Genomic DNA, 20,926 nt, shown 5'->3' with positions numbered 1-20,926 from the left:
CCCACCGACAGAGATCGATCCCAGACCAAAGGCACATCGAGCGAGCGCTTTACCACTGGGCTACTTCCCGCCCACTGCACTAAGTAAAACAGCCAAAAGGTGTTCTTTTCATACTCTCCATGCATGTGTATGCATGTGCAAATATACACACACACACACACACACACACACACACACACACACACACACACACACACACACACACACACACATACACACACAAACATACACACACCATCCAATGAATTAAATGGTGTGCCTGTTTACAGTATTAATTTTAAGAGGGATGAATAATTCATAACTCCTCTTAGTGAGTTGGCCATTCTGTTTTTAAATTACTCGTCACTTTATTGTTTGAAAAAACAAACAATTAACTGCATTATAAATGAATCAAAACAAAGTTTCAGCCAATGCAAACAGCCATCTTAGTGAGTGTTATCTTTTGTAATTCAGAGCTCACGTCTAACAGTGGCTATACAAGTGTAAGCAATGTGCTGGGTGTGCAATTGGCCCATTTTGTATAAGGGTCTCCCTTTTGTCCTATCCGGAACAAACTGGTTACTGCACATACTTAAAACATTTCTGAAGATTGTAGAGACCAGAAAGAAGCATAGCTATGGTTAATTGTAGTAACTTCAGTGAGCTTTGGCACATTTAAGCTTTACAGACGTTTTGCAAAGCCACCTTATATTATGGTAGTCGGAAATGCCCCTTCAACGATTAATATCTTCTCTGCAAAGAAGTGGGAATTAGTTCAGTAATACATTGGTTACCAACTATTAGGATTATCTTGGATTTGTTCATTGGTATTGGACATCCATGGAGTAGTACCTTTGTTACTTTATTTGCCAAGCGATAATTGTCGAATGCATAAGTCATAACAGTTATCACCCATATTTCTGTGTGAAGGTCATATGTGCTTTAATGTTTTTATGAAATGCAGAGTTTCATAAAAGGTATTTTGTGTATATTCGATCCATTTTACACAAACAATTAGTACCCTTGTTAGAAGATGATCAAATTATCATCTAACTGCAATTTGTCATCAACGTTAGTTGCTTACAACTGTCTTGTACCAAACTGTAAATTTTCGCCATAATATACGTCGCGTCATGGAACAGGCTGGCAATTGCAATTTACGGTTGCAATGGTAGGTATTTATACAAAATTACATGTATATAATCATTGAATCCTTGTTTTAGTTTTTAAATTATTTCCAATGAACAGAATGTTCTGGGTGGAATAAAAAGGAGAGTTAATATGAAACGGCCCAGTTATCAAGAAAGCATTGTCTTCTAATTATGTTAGTCCATTTAAATGGATAGATTTACTAACAGTAGTTCCTGTACATCATCAAGTGATATATTACTGGACATTGTTCTTGTGAGAAAACATCCATCAAACTGTACACGGTGTTTTAACTTGACTTGTTTCCCTGACAACGGCCAGTTTAAAGATGATGATAATACATCTCCACAGCTTAGCCATCAGTATGTATATACATGGGGAGCTGAAGGATGTGTTTTGTCAGGTAGCATCAGTCAGAATACACACTTCAAAGGTGTGTGCGAACAACTTGATTCTTACTTGATTAACTTGGCTTCTGCAGGTGATAACATATGAAGACTTCATATCCAAAACACAATATTTACACCAATTTCCAGATTTTGTGGTTAACAGTGAAGGTATAGTGATATTAGTACTGCACTACAATATGACAACAAAGATTACGACAAAATGTGATCTATATATATGCCAGTTGAAAAGGATGTTAAAACTGTGCTTTGTGTAGCATACGCTTCATACACATGTACAAGGCAATATTTTATTTAACGACACACTTAACACATTTTATTTATGGTTATATGTCGTCGGACATATGGTTAAGGACCACACAGATATTGAAGGAGGAAACCCGCTGTCACCACTTCATGGGCTACTCTTTTCAGTTAGCAGCAACGGATCTTTTATATGTACCATCTTATAGACAGGATAGTACATACCACAGCCTTTGATATACCAGTCGTGGTGTACTGGCTGGAGTATGTCATGTTGCAGCAAAACCATGATTTCTCAAAATGAAGTAAATGAAAATATCCTGTTTTGGAAATGAATTCTTTGTATATAGGCTTTCTGACAGAAAATCAAATCCGGGTACGCAATAAAAACAAAACAGATCATAGGTGGTTATGAGTCTAAAATCTTTTGAAATCCAGCAATAGATATAAGCAGAAATTTTCACTAGTCCACCGGACAAGTACATCTAGAAATCTACTTGTCTGCCAATAGTTTAACTGTCCAAATAAATGGTTTGTGTGACGGTACATGCTCTTTATTTTGTTTTAGCCTGTGGTGATATTAATTGTTTTAGAAGGCTGTGTGCAGTTCCAAATTGCACTTAGCCAGATGGGCAACTTGTTATGTAATACTTCTGCACGACGGTCCTCGATCGGTACGCCTAATACACACCCAGAGCAGGTGTGGAGGCCATGTGGCTAGTAGTTACGTAATATCTCCGGTAGTGCTGTTTATGGCCAGGGGATTGCTCGCGGTTGGCGACAGCCAGTCTGGCGATCTAAGAGAAAGATATGCCGTCTTGGTCGCTGTGGAAATTCAGATGATACGTGAGGTACTGCCTTGTACCCCCAGGCGATTTTCTGATTTTATAATAAATAGCTATGGTTTAGAGATATCTGGGAGAAGCAAAAAGGACAGAACGATAGGAAGGTATCCCGGGGGAACGTTAGTCCGGTTGGACTTTGGTAAATATTTTATTTCTGCTCTGTTGTATAACCTTGATGTGATTGATGTGACTTTTAAATATTTTAATACTGTATTATACCAATATTCTTTAGACAGTGTCTTCGGTCATCTGACGAAGTAAATCGTAGACTTTTTGTTCTAACATTATACGAGTATTTTGTAATATAAAGCTTAGCCGGTCATCCTAGAGACCTAGGTAAACTGTAGGTTATTGTCTTTATTGTGATAGGTACCAGTATTAATTCTCTGTTACAAGGTTACTGAATGAGTAGTTAAGGGTTAATTAAAAATTAACCAGTTAGGAATAGAGCTGTAATTCCTTTATTAATCAAGTTCCCCTGGAAGTGTTTCTCAATTATCACACGTGTGGGTGTTGTGTCACGGTGAAGTGATTAGCATATTGTGTAAACTAGACACCTAGAGATTAACTAATTAAGTGATCAGTTCTGGGTTGTTATTACGCGGGTATATACTGCCTGTTACAGAGAGATCTAATAGATATACAGTTAGGAGAGATGTTTGGACAATCGTGTTTCATTCAGTTACGGGTATTATAGAATCCCCGTGACAGTTTGTTTCATTCAAGTGCAAGAACAATGTTTGTTACTGCTCAAAATGAAACTGCATTGAAAATGTTTTACTTGCCCACAGGACAACCACTGAGTAAAATTTTTTTGTCTAAGCACATTTTCTCTTGTTGGGACAAACAGACAAGTGTTTATTTCGAACACTGCATTCACATACTTTGACAAATTTTAAACAGCAGTTCTCTTACTATAATCTATCTAAAAAAAAAACCAACCCAAGAACATGTATCAATTAATTTCCATGATTTTAGGGTACAAAATTTTGTCCTTTGTGAATAAGATAAACTGGGGTGTTTTTTTTAGCAATTTGGCAAATTTAATATATAAAACATTCTTTAGCTATATGCAAGTTTCAGTTAAGCAAAGAAAATATCACAATTAAGATTGTTTAAAGAAATCTTAATTGGTACACCGTGGCCAACTGACACATGTACCCAGGGAAGGAAAGAAAAAGAGTGAGTTGCCTTCAATGGGAGAAACAATGCTGGGTCAGTGTTCGAAATAACGACTGATCCGTTTGTCCTGACAAGTGATAATCTGCTGGGACAAGCAAAATGAACCTTAGTGGTTGTCCAGTGGACAAGCAAAAACATTTTTATAATGCTGTTTCATTTTGAGCAATCACAAACATTGTTCTTGCTCTTGAATAAAACTAACAACTTATTTGGACAAGTAAAACTTGATGGACAAGTAGATTTGTAGATGTAGTTGTCTGGTGGACTAGTGAACAATTCTGCTTATTTCTCTCACTGTGAGTACAAAATCATCCCAGGTGGCCCAAATAAATGATGAATGTGAGTACATGTATGCAGATGCTTAGATGGATTAAACCGTGCACATCAATATAATGGTCTGCAAATGGCATGCAATTTGTAAATGAGCTTTACGGCGAATTGATGAACTATATAAATTGCCAAATTCAACAACATCAATTCACATTTGCTGATTTGGCGAATGACAGCTTAAACTCTGCATAAACACATCATGTATTTATAGTGTAAATTAGCACTGTTTGTGTAGGCAGATTATGATGACCAGGTACGACAAAGTGATAAACTGTATTTACCAGGGTAATCAATTGTCACCTGACAAGCTTTCCACAAACATGCTTCAAAATTCTAATTCTATCTGCCTTGGTACATACATAAAGTTTTATTTGTTTAACAACACCACTAGAGCACATTGATTTATTAATCATCGGCTATTGGATGTCAAACATTTGGTAATTTGACATATATAGTCTTAGAGAGGAAACCCGCTACATTTTTCCATTAGTAGCAAGAGATATTTTATATGTACCATCTCACAAACAGGACAGCACATACCACAGCCTGTGATATACCACTCATGATGCACTGGCTGAAACGAGAAATAGCCCAATGGGCCCACCGATGGGGATTGATCTGGTAAATACATGTACAGCCGTACATACAGTTTTATCATTTCAGTTACAATTTTCATGTAAATTTGAATTAAATGAATATTATTAAAATCCATATTTTACATTATAAGAAAGGCTTAAAGATTCAGACAAAAACAATCTTTAAGACACTTTTAATATTTAAAAAAACCTTTAAGAACTGATTTCAGTGTGTATAATTTTAAAAGTCAAGATTATTAAAAATAAACTAGTAAATAAATTAGTAAAAATAAACTGATTATGAATTACCTACAATACTGCATGTATACATGGACAGGTACCTGTATCTACATAATTACAATTTGAAATTGTTTTTAAAATGTTTGTATTGAGAGATTATAATGATTACATGTGTCAGTAGATGTTTACCACGTCTATGTTAATCATACTTTACAGCCATGTGTGTGTATTTTTAGATTACTTACAGGTAATAAAATTTAAAACATGCAGCAAAAGCTTGCAAGTATTAGAGCATCCTGATGTTTCTGTTTCCAGTAATTAGCTACTGGAAGGTCGTTGTATCTTCTAGCTTAGACATGTATTTCTGCTAGTTTCTTAAGTTTCTAAAAAAAAAAATTCTACTTCACAAATTTCAAAATCTGGATGTGAGCCCATTCCCTAATTGTTTTATTTCCCTTCCCAACCAATGCCTAACAACTCATAAATCAAATGGTGTGGTACAAATGTACATATTTAAGTGCCATCCTATCTGTGGGCAAAATACATATAAAAGATCCCATGCTGATAAAGGAAAAATGTAGTGGGAAATTTCCTCAAGAATGTGTTATAATTATCAAATGTTTCATATTCAATAGTTGGTGATTAATTAATCAATGTCCTCTAGTGATGTGATTACACCAAACATACTTTAACCTTTTTGCCATTGGTTCACGCTTTCTATAAAAAAAACATTCCATTCATAGATCAGATTCATCCATTTTTTGATGCTTGCATCCATCTAAATTCAACTGTCAGCTCCATCCACCCATCCATCCACCCACTCATCCATCCATTCATTCATTCATCCATCAGTTCATGCATTCATTTATTCATTCATTCATTCATCTGTCAGTCATCTGTCAGTCCAAATAATCCATTCATTCAGCTGCCTATGTCTATCCATTATCCATCCATCCAGGCTAAACCATCCATCTATCCATGAAGCTACTCATCATTCATCCATCTTTTTATCCATCCATCCATCCATCCATCCATTTATCTGTCCATCCATCTATTCACCACATCTATTATTCATCCTTTCTATCCCTCTTTTGGAGAAGATAAAATAAAGTATTAACATGACGACAGTTAAGGAAAACAAATTATGCATGTACAATACAAAAATAACATTTTACATGGACTTAACTGTTCGAGTCAATTGAGGTCCTAGATAAAGCAAGTAATCAACCCAGTACAATGTACTGAATGTACTGGACATCTGGAAAGAAGACTGTACCAATCTTTCTTTTAAGTGATGTGTGATTCAAACAGGTCTAATCAAGCATTCATTCATTCATTCATTCATTCATTCATTCATTCATTCATTCATTCATTCATTCATTCATTCATCACTCACTCACTCACTCACTCACTCACTCACTCATTCATTCATCTATTTATCCTTCCATCCATACATCAATTTTCATTGCTTGTTCATACATGTCCATCTTTTCATCCATTCCTTTATTCATCCATCCATCCATCCATCCATCTATCCATCCATTGTCATAACTGAATTATACATATTCATCAATCAATCCATCTAGGTACATCATTCATCTGTCCATGCATTCTCGCTCCAGCCAGTGCACCACGACTGGTTCATCAAAGGCTGTGGTATGTGCTCTCCTGTCTGTGGGATGATGCATATAAAAGATCCCTTGCTGCTAATCGAAAAAGAGTAGCCCATGAAGTGGCGACAGCGGGTTTCCTTCCTCAATATTTGTGTGGTCATTAACCATATTCTGATGCCATATGACTAAATAAAATATGCTAAGTGTGTTGTTAAATAAACCATTTCCTTCCTTCCATTCATGCATCCATCCATCCATCCATCTATCCATCCATCCATCCATCCATCCAATTTCATAAGTAAATGATACATATTCATCCATCCATCCATCTAGATCCATCCATCCGTCTGACCACTCATCCACCTATCTGTCAATCCATTTATCTGTCTGTCCATCCATCCATCCATCAGCAGTTAAAGAAGACAAATTATAATTATGCATGCACACTAAAAATTACCCTGTAGTGAGAGACATGCTGTTTGAGATGTCAGATTAAGGAAGTAATCGGCCCACTTGGATGTTCTCGTCAAGCTAGAATACTGTTCCAATCTTCCTTTTGCATGTGGCTTTGATTGGCAGACCTGCCAATGTCTATTGCTTTGGTTGGAAACAGTATTCCGTTTGAGTGGAGAAAATCAAATTACACGACCGGACTAAATTGTTATAGGCAATATTTTATCAGGTACAAAGAGTTGTCAGGAAGATCAGATGCCAATAATCCTTGTTCAGATGGTCTGGCTTGGACAGAAATCAATCGCAGATTGGTGTCTGATGAGTTAACTTTGTGTGCCTAAGGAAGTCATTTCTTATTGCGTGTAATTGTCTATTGGGTTAGAATTTCTAATGTTCCTTCAGATACAGAATTTCTACCGCCGGTTGTCTGAATTGCCCCAATTATAAAAAAATGTGTTGCCTCTGATGGCTTAGATAAAGGAAAGGAATGTTTTGAATGAATGAATGAATGTTTAACGACACCCCAGCACGAAAAATACATCGGCTATTGGGTGTCAAACTATGGTAAATGCAAAACATTAACAGGAATGTTTTGCAACATACAGGTGTACGCATTTTAAACTGTGGCTATTTTAAAGTTTATTTTGTTTAATAACATGACTAGACCACATTGATTAATGTTTCATTGGTTATTGGATGTCAAATATTTGGTAATTGTAATGTAGTCTTGAGAGGAAATCTGTAACATTTTTCCATTAGCAGCAATGGATCTTTTATATGCACTTTCCTACAAACAAGACAGCATATACCATGGACTTTGATATACCAGTCACAGGGATGGGAGAAACCCCAGTGGGTCTGTCGAGGGTGTTTGATGTTCACCATATACCACAATATAAGCTATTCCTACCAAAAAAGCAGAAACGGAAATCTTTTATATGCAGTTTCCAGTGGACAAGACGGCACATACCTCAGCTTTTGATGTACTACTCACTTGGGTACTGGTTAATTGAGATGGGGAAGGGGAAACAAATCCACTGAGGATGTGAGCAAAGACAGTCAGAACAGTTGAACATGACACAGTTTAAGAAACATAAAAATTACTCTCAAAGTTAGACTTCTATAGTCCGTCCCATCCTCCTACAAAAACACCCAAAACTTTTTGTAAATAATCTCAGTTTGGTGTGACGTAAGAAGAAAAGTAAGTGTTTTGGAAATTAAAAAATAAGAACTATTTTTGTGTGCAATTTAGAAAACCATTGGCTCAGAAATAAATAGCTTGTAGTAAATTGCATAGTATTAAAAAATGCATTCCCTATGGGAAGGACTATAGTTAGATTTGAGACAGACACAGATAAAAGCATAAGATTTATATTACAGGGCTTGTAATAGGAAGTAAAGTGTGGGCAGCTGTAATTCTTTTAAAATTGCAGGCCAAAAGAAATATGGCTAGCTGCTAAGAAAAAAAGTGGCCTGCAGGAAATAAGATAGCATTGGGTGAGTGGAGGGTGTGTGGAAAACAAGGACCTCTGAGCTGTAAATTTAGAGCCCTGTTAAATTAAATTACAACGGAATCATCACGAGCTTAGCTTCAGCTCAATAAAAGATGAGCTGACTATGCATACATCTACATGTATCTGTTGAAAAAAGGGGTGGGACGTAGTTCAGTGGTACAGCACTCGCCTGATGTGTGATCGATCTTGGATCGATACTCATTGGTGGGCCCATTGGGCTAGTTCTCATTCCAGTCAGTGCTCCACAAAGGCCGTGGTATGTACTATCCTGTCTGTGAGATGGTGCATATAAAAGATTCCTTGCTGTTAATCGAAACGAGTAGCCCATGATGTGGCAACAGCGGGTTTCCTCTCAGTATCTGTGTGGTCCTTAACCATATGTCTGACGTCATATAACTATAAATAAAATGTGTTGAGTGCATCGTTAAAATAAAACATTTCCTTCCTATTGAAAAATAACCTGCGATATTTGGGTAGTTTTAGAAGATGAATGTTTATTTCACCTGCTAGGTCTAATAAATTGACTTTTTTTGTGTTTTGCAGGCTGCTATTTCGAGCCCTGTATTATCGCTTTTGAAAATCAGAATTTTTTAATATATATGTGTGTATCTGGAACACTGTCAAAACTTGAGATAGAAAGCAAAAACTGCTTTTGAAGCTGATTTTGAGAGGCATTTCTGCCTGCCTCCTGTCAGTTAGTTAGTCTTGCATACATCTCTTTCTGACACTCCATTATTTTATTAGCATATTTTTCTTGCGCCACAGGAGCAGCATATAAATTTGTAATTCACAGGTACCGGCATGCAGCCACATGTTGTAAGATTAATAACTGTAACTATCTGATTAGCAATCTTCATGATACGCCTGAAGACCATTATCAATTGATGCTTAGGGGCAGCTTAAATATTTTATGCAATTATTGATGTTCTCTCCAGGTCGGATTCGAGAATGGGAGCGGAAGAGAGCAGGAATGGTAATTACGGCCTGATGGGAGCGAGCGCTGTCGTCGCCAACATGAACCTGCAGGCCCAGAAGTCACGGCCCTGGTCACTGCTTCACCAGTGTTCCCTGGACCAGTGGAAGAGTGGACATGCAGGTTTGGAGACTAATGTAGTTATACATGTGTGTATGTACCTATATGTATGTAGTGTGAGGTGAGGGGGTGATAATTGTAAGTGATGACACAGAAGTCACGGCCCTGGTCACTGCTTCACCAGTGTTCCCTGGACCAGTGGAAGAGTGGACAGGCAGGTTTGGAGACTAATGTAGTTATACATGTGTGTATGTACCTATATGTATGTAGTGTGAGGTGAGGGGGTGATGTGTTAGTGATAATTGTAAGTGATGACACAGAAGTCACGGCCCTGGTCACTGCTTCACCAGTGTTCCCTGGACCAGTGGAAGAGTGAACAGGCAGGTTTGGAGACTAATGTAGTTATACATGTGTGTGTGTATGTATGTATGTATGTAGTGTGAGGTGAGGGGGTGATGTGTTTGTGATAATTGTAAGTGATGATTGTAAGTGATGACACAGAAGTCACGGCCCTGGTCACTGCTCCACCATTGTTCCCTGGACCAGTGGAAGAGTGGACAGGCAGGTTTGGAGACTAATGTAGTTATACATGTGTGTATGTATGTATGTATGTATGTAGTGTGAGGTGAGGGGGTGATGTGTTAGTGATAATTGTAAGTGATGACACAGAAGTCACGGCCCTGGTCACTGCTCCACCATTGTTCCCTGGACCAGTGGAAGAGTGGACAGGCAGGTTTGGAAACTAATGTAGTTATACATGTGTGTATGTATGTGTAAGGTGACGGGGTGATGTGTTAGTGATAATTGTAAGTGATGACACAGAAGTCACAGCCCTGGTTACTGCTCCACCATTGTTGCCTGGACCAGTGGAAGAGTGGACAGGCAGGTTTGGAGACTAATGTAGTTATACATGTGTGTATGTACCTATATGTATGTAGTGTGAGGTGAGGGGGTGATGTGTTAGTGATAATTGTAAGTGATGACACAGAAGTCACGGCCCTGGTCACTGCTTCACCAGTGTTCCCTGGACCAGTGGAAGAGTGAACAGGCAGGTTTGGAGACTAATGTAGTTATACATGTGTGTATGTATATATGTATGTATGTAGTGTGAGGTGAGGGGGTGATGTGTTTGTGATAATTGTAAGTGATGACACAGAAGTCACGGCCCTGGTCACTGCTCCACCATTGTTCCCTGGACCAGTGGAAGAGTGGACAGGCAGGTTTGGAGACTAATGTAGTTATACATGTGTGTATGTATGTATGTATGTATGTAATGTGAGGTGAGGGGGTGATGTGTTAGTGATAATTGTAAGTGATGACACAGAAGTCACGGCCCTGGTCACTGCTCCACCATTGTTCCCTGGACCAGTGGAAGAGTGGACAGGCAGGTTTGGAGACTAATGTAGTTATACATGTGTGTATGTATGTATGTATGTATGTATGTATGTAGTGTGAGGTGACGGGGTGATGTGTTAGTGATAATTGTAAGTGATGACACAGAAGTCACAGCCCTGGTTACTGCTCCACCATTGTTGCCTGGACCAGTGGAAGAGTGGACAGGCAGGTTTGGAGACTAATGTAGTTATACATGTGTGTATGTACCTATGTGTATGTAGTGTGAGGTGAGAGGGTGATGTGTTAGTGATAATTGTAAGTGATGACACAGAAGTCACGGCCCTGGTCACTGCTTCACCAGTGTTCCCTGGACCAGTGGAAGAGTGGACAGGCAGGTTTGGAGACTAATGTAGTTATACATGTGTGTATGTACCTATATGTATGTAGTGTGAGGTGAGGGGTGATGTGTTAGTGATAATTGTAAGTGATGACACAGAAGTCACGGCCCTGGTTACTGCTCCACCATTGTTCCCTGGACCAGTGGAAGAGTGGACAGGCAGGTTTGGAGACTAATGTAGTTATACATGTGTGTATGTACCTATATGTATGTAGTGTGAGGTGAGGGGTGATGTGTTAGTGATAATTGTAAGTGATGACACAGAAGTCACGGCCCTGGTCACTGCTCCACCATTGTTCCCTGGACCAGTGGAAGAGTGGACAGGCAGGTTTGGAGACTAATGTAGTTATACATGTGTGTGTGTGTGTGTGTGTGTGTGTGCATGTGTGTGTCACAGTGTGTGTGTGGTGCAGCACACACATTGTAAATATTCCACAGTACCTAACCCCAAAATAAATTTCTTTCTGGCAAAAACACTGATGTACGTATGTGTGTGTATGTACATGTATGTAGTGCATTGTGAGGTGAAGGGGTTGATGTGTTAGTCATGACTGTAAGTGATGACACAGAAGCTTGATTGTATTGTTCATTGTTGACAGAAATTTGTTTTCAAATTCTGTACATATTTTCCCTTCCTGCTCCTGACTAACTCTTTGTCTTCCCCTGCTTCTCTTTCTCTCTCTCTCTCTCTCTCTCTCTCTCTCTCTCTCTCTCTCTCTCTCTCTCTCTCTCTCTCTCTCTCTCTCTCTCTCTCTCTCTCTCTCTCTCTCTCTCTCTCTCTCTCTCTCTCTCTCTCTCTCTCTCTCTCTCTCTCTCTCTCTCTCTCTCTCTCTCTCTCTCTCTCTCTCTCTCTCTCTCTCTCTCTCTCTCTCTCTCTCTCTCTCTCTCTCTCTCTTGGTTTTTTTTTACTTGGCATGTTGTATTGCAAAAAAGAGTCGATGTTCTGTATAATGACAGGTCTGCAAGGCTTGACAGTTGTTTTGGACATAATAAATACAAACCTGCAAATTGCACATTTCACTCATGCATCATTACGCTAATTACCAATACTCTTTTCATGTAAAATCAGTCCTTTTTATTTTGTTTTGTTAGTTTCAACAAAATCATAATGCAAAAGAAAATAGGTTATGTAAATGGCGAAGTGGGTGGCACAAATGTTTTTCAAAATTTTAAAATTGTGGAGGCTTGAAATATTGTTTTTAAACCAATACTCCAGCCAGTGTAACACGACTGGAATATCAAAGGCTGACAGCCTGTGTTATGTGCTATCCTGTCTGTGGGATTGTGCATATAAAAGAGCCCTTGCTACTAATGGGAAAATATAGCAGGTTTCCTCTCTAAGTCTATAAGTCAAAATTACCAAATGTTTGACATCCAATAGTTGATGATTAATAAATCAATGTGCTCTAGTGGTGTTATTAAACAAAACAAACTTCATACATGTAATGTCATTAGATTATTTATTAAAGTTGTGAATTTCATTATTGTTGGGTCACATGCTTGTGCTTTGGGAGTTGTGAAGTTCACTAGTGTTGTATAGAGAAATACATTTAAACTTCAAAACCCTATTAAACTAAATTTGGTGGGAAGCAGATTTTGAGAGGAAACCTGCTGTTGCCACTACATGGGCTACTCTTTCCGATTAGCAGCAAGGGATCTTTTATTTGCGCTTCCCACAAGCAGGATAGCACAAACCATTGCCTTTGTTGAACCAGTTATGGATCACTGGTCAGTGCAAGTGGTTTACACCTACCCATTGAGCCTTGCGGAGCACTCACTCAGGGTTTGGAGTCGGTATCTGGATTAAAAATTCCATGCCTCGACTGGGATCCGATCCCAGTACCTACCAGCATGTAGACCGATGGCCTAATCACGATGCCACCGAGGCCTGTAGCTTCCTTGAAACAAAATCATGAATTTGGTCTTTCTGACCCCCACACAAAAATGGGTGTGAATCAGTTAGGATGGGACAACAATTTACTCTGGTGACTATTTAGACCTAATGGATGGGTCTCTTGTTAAAACCAATACTGTAAAAAATTAATGTTCTTTAAAATCTTTGTGACAGGAGCAGCTGGTTTCATGGAGACAACGATGACCTGCAATGGTCTGGTGTTCAAGGACTGCAGCCTGACCTTCTGCACGAGCCGCCAGGGCATCATCAACATCAACAAGTCGGGCCCGCTCTTCAGCTTCCGCCGCAAGAGCAAGTTCACCAAGATGGCGCAGCACTTCGAGTACAACCACATCCCCGCCCACCTGTCATCGATCCAGAACTTCCACGTGAAAAGCGTGCTCTGCTACAAGGATCATGCCGTCATCCTGCATCTGGTGAGAAACATGATGACCCAGTTCGGAATCATCGACATCGAGGCCAACAAGTTCATCGGGATCTTCGGCAAGCAGTCGGTGGAGTTTGTGAATGAGGCCCTGCGCGGGGAGATCAGCCCCGATGGCACCATGTGCATGATCAGCATCCCGTCGCTCAAGACCGAGGGCAACGCGTTTGTCTTTCAGGTGTACTCCCTCGAGAAGTGGAACCTCGTCTACGAGATCAGTCCGCCGTACTCACATTCCCGGTTCGCGTTTGACCCACGGTTCTGCGCATCGCGATTCGCTGCCACGAGCTTCGTCAGAGGGGAGGACAACAGCTTGAGTCTGGTGAAGACCGGGAGTTGGGACGTCATGACGACCAACACGCGTCTGGACGACCTTCACACCACCCTCGATACGAATCTTAAAGAGCTGAAGTTCTCCCGGGATGGACAGCTCATCTTTGCCATGATGGTAACGAGTGGCTGCCACTGTCGGGAGAAGAAAGCCCGGCGGTTCCAGCCACTGGACATCAGCATCTACATCTGCCATGGCGATACTGCTGAGACAGTGCACTGCATTCAGTATCATCGTTACACTTGTGGCCTTCACTCTTGCCCCGTCAACTACATGCCCGTGTTCTCCCACTGTGGCACGCGCATGGCCGTTGTTCTCAATGACACAGAGACCACCATCGATCACGTGCAGGTTTATAAACTTCCAAACAGAGGCACACTGCAGAACCGGTGTCGGATTCGCATTCTGCAGCAGTTTCCATCGGACGTCATCTCGCACCTGCCCCTGCCTCCAAGACTGATAAAGTATCTCAAGTTTAAACCTGATTTTGTGTGAATTGTTGCAAAAAGTGTGTCTTAATCTTACTAGTCTTTGAGCATCAGGCTGAATTCAGTAAGTACTTCTTGTCAGCAAGCAAAGGACAGCTAGTCCTTTAGCCGTGTTGCCATCAAGTACAGAATGGTCCTTGCCATCAAGTACACAACAGTCCTTGTCATCAAGTACAGAACGGTCCTTGCCATCAAGCATAGAATGGTTCTTGCCATCAAGTACAGGGCAGTCTATGAAGATGCTCACTGAGTCTGTGAACGAGACTTCAGAAGCTCCATCTGCCAGGAAGTTTCAAAACCAGCATCAGTAAGTCATCAAAACTGCTACTGTAGATGAGCCAGTCATTATAACTCTTATCATCATCAGTCAGTTTTGAAACTCCTGATCAATTTCCTGGGATGGATGGTTAATATTTGTCATAATGGTCATAAATGTGTTATTGTCGAGGGAAATGTCAGTGTTTAGTGCTCCTATCTGTATGTGTGTGTGTTTCAGTGAGTATTGAAAACAATTACTTTGGTGAATAGTCAATATGAATTGGTCTTGAAAGCATAACCTGTTTGAGAGCACCGGTGAGTGTCAAAATTTACATCCATGACATACAGTACCTTTCATAATTAATAAGTGTCTGGTCAGTATTAGATCACGATAGCAAGTCTTCATGAAGAAGAAAACAAATCTCTTTTGTGATTTTATCCCTGTTGAGAACTGATGTTTGTTTAACTGGTGATTAGCATATTTAAATATATTAACATATATCGAGTCAAACTGCTTTAATGTGCTTGTTCGAAACAAACTCTTGGGCACAACTTTGAGTTTTTATTCAAGTCAGCAGTTGTGTCCAAAATTTCAGTCATATTTTATGAGTCATGAGTTGACCTTAAATGCTCATTTACACTGGATACAGAGTGTGTGTGTGGTGTGGCTACAAAAAAATAAATATTATTTTTTCATTGTGAGCAATTACACTGGACACATGCAGTGCATGCATTTTGAAAAACATCCTCAGTAAAGTAGCCAGTCGCTTGCATCAGTGATGTATATGTGTTAAACAAATGCTATTTATTAAGCAAATATTATTTAATTAATTTTTATTTAATTAATTTAAAAAAAAATTTGTCAAATGCAACTATAATATTTTACCTTTAACATAAACATAGAAACAAACATCCATTTCCTAGGTGTAGTAAGATATTTACTGTAAAACACATACCATCAATTTATCAAAATAATGGTTTGCATGCTCTTTAAATTTTTTATGAAAATAATAGATCACTGTATATACATACAATTTACAGCAATAATAAACATTATAAATGCATTACTTTTATAAATATGTTCAAAGCACAGCTGTATTTTTAATATGTTTAATATACACATGCATTACTGTGGTGAGCTTATTAATTGTACCCGGACCACAGCTGGGGTAAATGCTCTGAATGCATGTGGCAGCTGCAATGTATAGATGTGAGAGCCAGACCACATACACACACCACATCCATTGTAAAGGAGCTGTAATGAGGCCCAGCTGTCTAATGCTTCTTCAGTTAGCCAGACCTTGACATTTAAGGGGAACTAGAGGTATCAGTCATGCTCCCATTGCTCCCCTGAGACCAGAGATCAAGGAGGGTCATTTCTAACTCCCCTTAACATGTGAATTTACATGGTCAGGGTTTCTGCCAGAGGGTAGAATGGGTATAGTGCCACACCCAAATTGTTTTTGCATCTTTTATTTTTTTAAAGTTAACTTTTTGACAAAATTAATTACTCATCAATACTACATGTATATGATTATTTTCTTAACCCTACCCCTAAACTTAACCCATTTTCTTTCTGGGGGAGGCCCCCAATACCCTCTGGTGACTGTGGTTGCATTCAATTCCATAGTGCCATACCCAAAAATTTCTTTCTGGCAGAAACACTGATTGTATCAGTATGGTAATATTTTGAATGGCTAACCCATAAGGTAAGTTATGTGAGTAAGAAATGACTCCTCCTGATTTTCTTTTTACATTGAGGTCTGGGACCTAATCCACAAAGGTCTCTTAGGCTCTGCTGGACAAGACAGTATCCTCTTTGAAAGTCTTTTTGCATTGCACTGCGATATCGCAAAATTAAGAGAGTTTAGTGAATTAGGTTTAGTATATACTAGTATTCATCTGTGGGCGATGGTCACAGATTTTAAGAGATGTCATATACAAAGAAGTATGAAAAGTCATCGAAAGAAGTGTGAAAAATAACCAATAATCAAATCCCTTGACAGTGGGGTGTAATTGTATTTAGGTATAGTGCTCTAAAAGTCGGGTTACTTCTAAATTTATACAGGTTGTTTTGTTGCAAGATTATGTTGGTTTATGAACCATCAAAAATGTTTTTTTCCTGGGTACTGGTCAGCTGCTAAACAGCTGGTTGCTATTCACATGTTGTTGCTATAAACAGGTGGTTACTCACATGGCTGCTTTACTATGGTGGCTGCTATACACAGGTTGCCTCTCCTTAATGTTTGTTTTAGGTTCTGTTTCAGACAGGTACTTACATGTATTCCTAGCTGCATGGTTTTTTGTGGGGGGTTTTAAGTGATCTTGTATACAGAACAGTTGCATTCATTTTTTAGTACCAATTTTGTTGACAACTTTTAGATTTATAACTTGTCATGATTATAGATAATTATCTATGTATTTATTTGTTTATTTAAGATTTTGTTTTAATCCATTGTTGCCACACAACTGCTCAATGTATGTAGTGCTATATTGTATACAGTAATGAAGATGTACATGTATATACATGTATATATATATAACTTACATTTATGAATGTAACATATTTGCTGATGAACACTATTGTTCTGTTTATTGCTGCTTTACATAATTTATATATATTATAAATGTCATGTTTGGTATCTCATGTTACGAACTAATTAGTGCCTCTTTGGTATAACAAAACAGTTTAATATTATGAAATTATAATGAGAAAACAGTACATGTTTATAGATGTTCAGAACTATTCAGGGCCCCATTTCATGAAACTGTCATAGCAAAACTTTCATTGTTAATGCCTAGCTAACATTATTTCATGGACCCAGGTTGGTTCAAATGGTCAAAAAGACATAAATGTTTTCAAAGTTTGTGTCTGCCTCTGCCATCACATTATAGATCATTTGTTATAAGAGCGAACAAATTTAGTTGTATGTTTCCCATTTCATCGGCTTTCCACAGTTGGGGGAAATGTGTATATATCAAAAACATTAAACTTGTAAAAAAAAAAACATAATAATAAATCCCTATGCTTTTGAGAACAATGAGGAATAAAAGAAACATGGCATGTGCTTATAAAATTTTATAATCTAGACTCAAATATCAAATATTAAGCCATCTGACTTGATGCTGATTGGTAGGCACTTGGTTCAAGTCCCGGTACCAACTTCCAACCAGAGTACAAGTAGTTTAATAACTTAGTAGGTACTACACCGACTTCTCTCTCACTAAAAAGTAACAATTAACCAATAAACTACTATCCTGGACACGTTGCCCAGATAGCTAGGGTTGTGTGCCCAGGACAATGTGCTCGAACCTTAATTGGATATAAAGCTTTAAAATAACTATAACAAAAGTCAAAGTCTCAGACTCTGTTATAGTCAAGTCTGGACTCTTTAAAAGTTTTATAAGCACAGGACCTGAACATACATGTAGTTGTCCCCACGTATATCACCATAGTTAGAATTGGGGGCCTCGTCCTTTCATATAATATTTAATTGCATGATGACCATGTCAGTGTTACTAATAGTGTAAGTACTGGTTAGGAATAGCTGTTTATAAAACCTTTATATTCCAGGCCTGAGGTTAATTTCCAGTAGTGATAGTGCAGTAGGAATAGCTGTTTATAAAACCCTTATATTCCAGGCCTGAGGTTAATTTCCAGTAGTGATAGTGCAGTAGGAATAGCTGTTTATAAAACCCTTATATTCCAGGCCTGAGGTTAATTTCCATTAGTGATAGTGCAGTAGGAATAGCTGTTTAAAAATTTGTATATTCCTGGCCTGAGGTTAATTTCCAGCAGTTAGGAAACGGGAAACGTTCAATTAACTTGAGATGTCCCCATGTGATATACCATGTACGCTGTGGACTTCAAATCTGACAAGTACTAATTGTATTATGAACTCACTAAAGTTCGGAGTTTTCTGACCTTGCCAGAGATCACGTCAACAACAACAACAGGAGATTGGATTGTCAACTGTATGGAGTGCTGACTGCAGTATCTACATGAACATGTGTACACTAACATTTGTGTGTGAACCTCTGTACATTATTATTTATATGTGATCAATTGTTTATTAACAATCATTTAGGGCTGAGTTCACAAAGCCTGTTTATGTCTTACACACATGTAACTACACATACATTTACAATGCTTAAACACCTGTGTATGTCTTACACACATGTAACTACACATACATTTACAATGCTTAAACACCTGTTTATGTCTTACACACATGTAACTACACATACATTTACAATGCTTAAACACCTGTGTATGTCTTACACACATGTAACTACACATACATTTACAATGCTTAAACACCTGTGTATGTCTTACACACATGTAACTACACATACATTTACAATGCTTAAACCTGTCTAAGAAAAACAGGCTTTGTAAAGTTGGTCCATATACATTACCCATTATACACAAACATTTGTATGTGAATATTTATACATGAATATTTGTACAAAAACATTTGTCCAAATATTGAGAGCCAGCAGTGTGTTATCATACCGTAATATCACTTGATTTACACTGTACACTTCGTAATTATGTACAACGATGCTTTAAAATGATCTAGTCAGCACACCATTTGCACCAGCCTCATTGGTATCGTGGTTGAACCATTGGACATAAGGCTGGTAGGTACTGGGTTTGCAGCCCGTTACCGGCTCCCACCCAGAGTGAGTTTTAACGACTCAGTGGGTAGGTGTAAGACCTCGATACCTTCTTCTCGATGACCTAACTACTAACAATTAACAACTAACCCACTGTCCTGGACAGACAGCCTAGATAGTTATGGTGTGTGTCTAGGACAGCGTGCTTGAACCTTAATTGGATAGAAGCAAGAAAATAAGTTCAACTGAAATGAAACACCAGTTGCCCCTTGCTAATAAAACATTAAATTCTGGACTCAGAGCTTTAATAAAGTCTCGCACACATTCAAACAGCATGGAGTTGAAATCTGGAGATTCAAGTCTAGGCTTTAAAGGTTTATAAGTACAGGCCCGTGGTAAAAAAACGTTTTATTGGAGAATGAGGACATTTTTATTTAACTGTGATCTTTGAAATAGGTTCACACATGAGTGCTTGAAGTGAGGTTGGTTTTGATATGTATTGAATAATTCATGAGAATAGGAAGTTGGGTGCGTAAGGAAGGAAGGAAATGTTTTATTTAACGATGCACTCAACACATTTCATTTACGGTTATATGGCATTGGATATAATATGGTTAAGGGCCACACAGATATTGAGAGAGGAAACCCTCTGTTGCCACATCATGGACTACTCTTTTTGATTAGCACCAAGGGATCTTTTATATGCACCATCCCATAGACAGGATAGCATATACTATGGCCTTTGATGTACCAGTCGTGGTGCACTGGCTGGAACGAGAAATAGCCCAACATCATCATAACCATATATCTCTCACCTTGTAGCTAGCGGTGGTGTAGGGGAGGGATGAGGGGGTCGGAATGTAGCTCAGTGGTAGAGTGTTTGCCAATATAGTCCTGGCATCAGGGAAAGTAGAAACAGAAATGGAATACATATAGTTGAAGCTCAGCAGTTTTCTGGTATGGACTATATACACTTTCCCACAGACAGGATATATCACCATTACCATATATATATATATATATATCTCTCACTTTGTAGCTAGCGGTGGTGGTGGGGGGATTTGGGAGGGGGCAGAATTTAGCTCAGTGGTGGAGTAGCCTTAGGTGTGATGGGTTGTAGGACCTGTGGTCCTCGATGGATGCTAGTTTTTCTTGTTCCAATCAGTACTCCATGGTATGCACTGTCATGGCTGTGTCATATTGCATACTTACAATACATCGACTAAATTTCATACTAACCATGTACATGTTAGACATGTCGGTCCTCATCAGTGGGCCCATTGGGCTATTTCTCGCTCCAGCCAGTGCACCACGACTGGTGTATCAAAGGCTGTGGCATATGCTATCCTGTCTATGGGATGGTGCATATAAAAGATCCCTTGCTGCCAAATAAAAAGAGTAACCCATGAAGTGGCGACAGTGGGTTTCCTCACTCAATATCTGTGTGGTCCTTAACCATATGTCCCGACGCCATATAATCATAAATAAAATGTGTTGAGTGCGCCGTTAAATAAACCATTTCCTTCTTCTGTTAGACACGAAATAGCCATAGTGTTGAGGTGTCGTTAAACAAATATTCCTTTCCTTTACATGTA

General features: G+C 38.8%; 1 protein-coding gene across 3 annotated transcripts in view; it reads left to right on the top strand.

Moving 5' to 3' along the window:
- The window catches only part of LOC121378975, a 58,706-nt gene extending 39,778 nt beyond the window's left edge, over positions 1-18,928 (top strand). For all 3 annotated transcript variants that reach the window (XM_041507390.1, XM_041507391.1, XM_041507392.1), the window contains 2 exons: positions 9,466-9,626; positions 13,364-18,928. In XM_041507390.1, coding sequence (XP_041363324.1) covers positions 9,479-9,626; positions 13,364-14,460 — 1,245 coding nt within the window. In that variant the 5' untranslated portion in view covers positions 9,466-9,478 and the 3' untranslated portion in view covers positions 14,461-18,928. The remainder of the gene's footprint in view (positions 1-9,465; positions 9,627-13,363) is intronic.
- Positions 18,929-20,926: the final 1,998 nt, after the last annotated feature.

Source organism: Gigantopelta aegis, chromosome 8 (genome assembly GCF_016097555.1).
Source record: "Gigantopelta aegis isolate Gae_Host chromosome 8, Gae_host_genome, whole genome shotgun sequence".
In the NCBI taxonomy this organism is placed as follows: Eukaryota; Metazoa; Mollusca; class Gastropoda; order Neomphalida; family Peltospiridae; genus Gigantopelta; species Gigantopelta aegis.
Note: the sequence above shows the minus strand (reverse complement) of the source record. Positions and strands in the feature narration are given on the sequence as shown.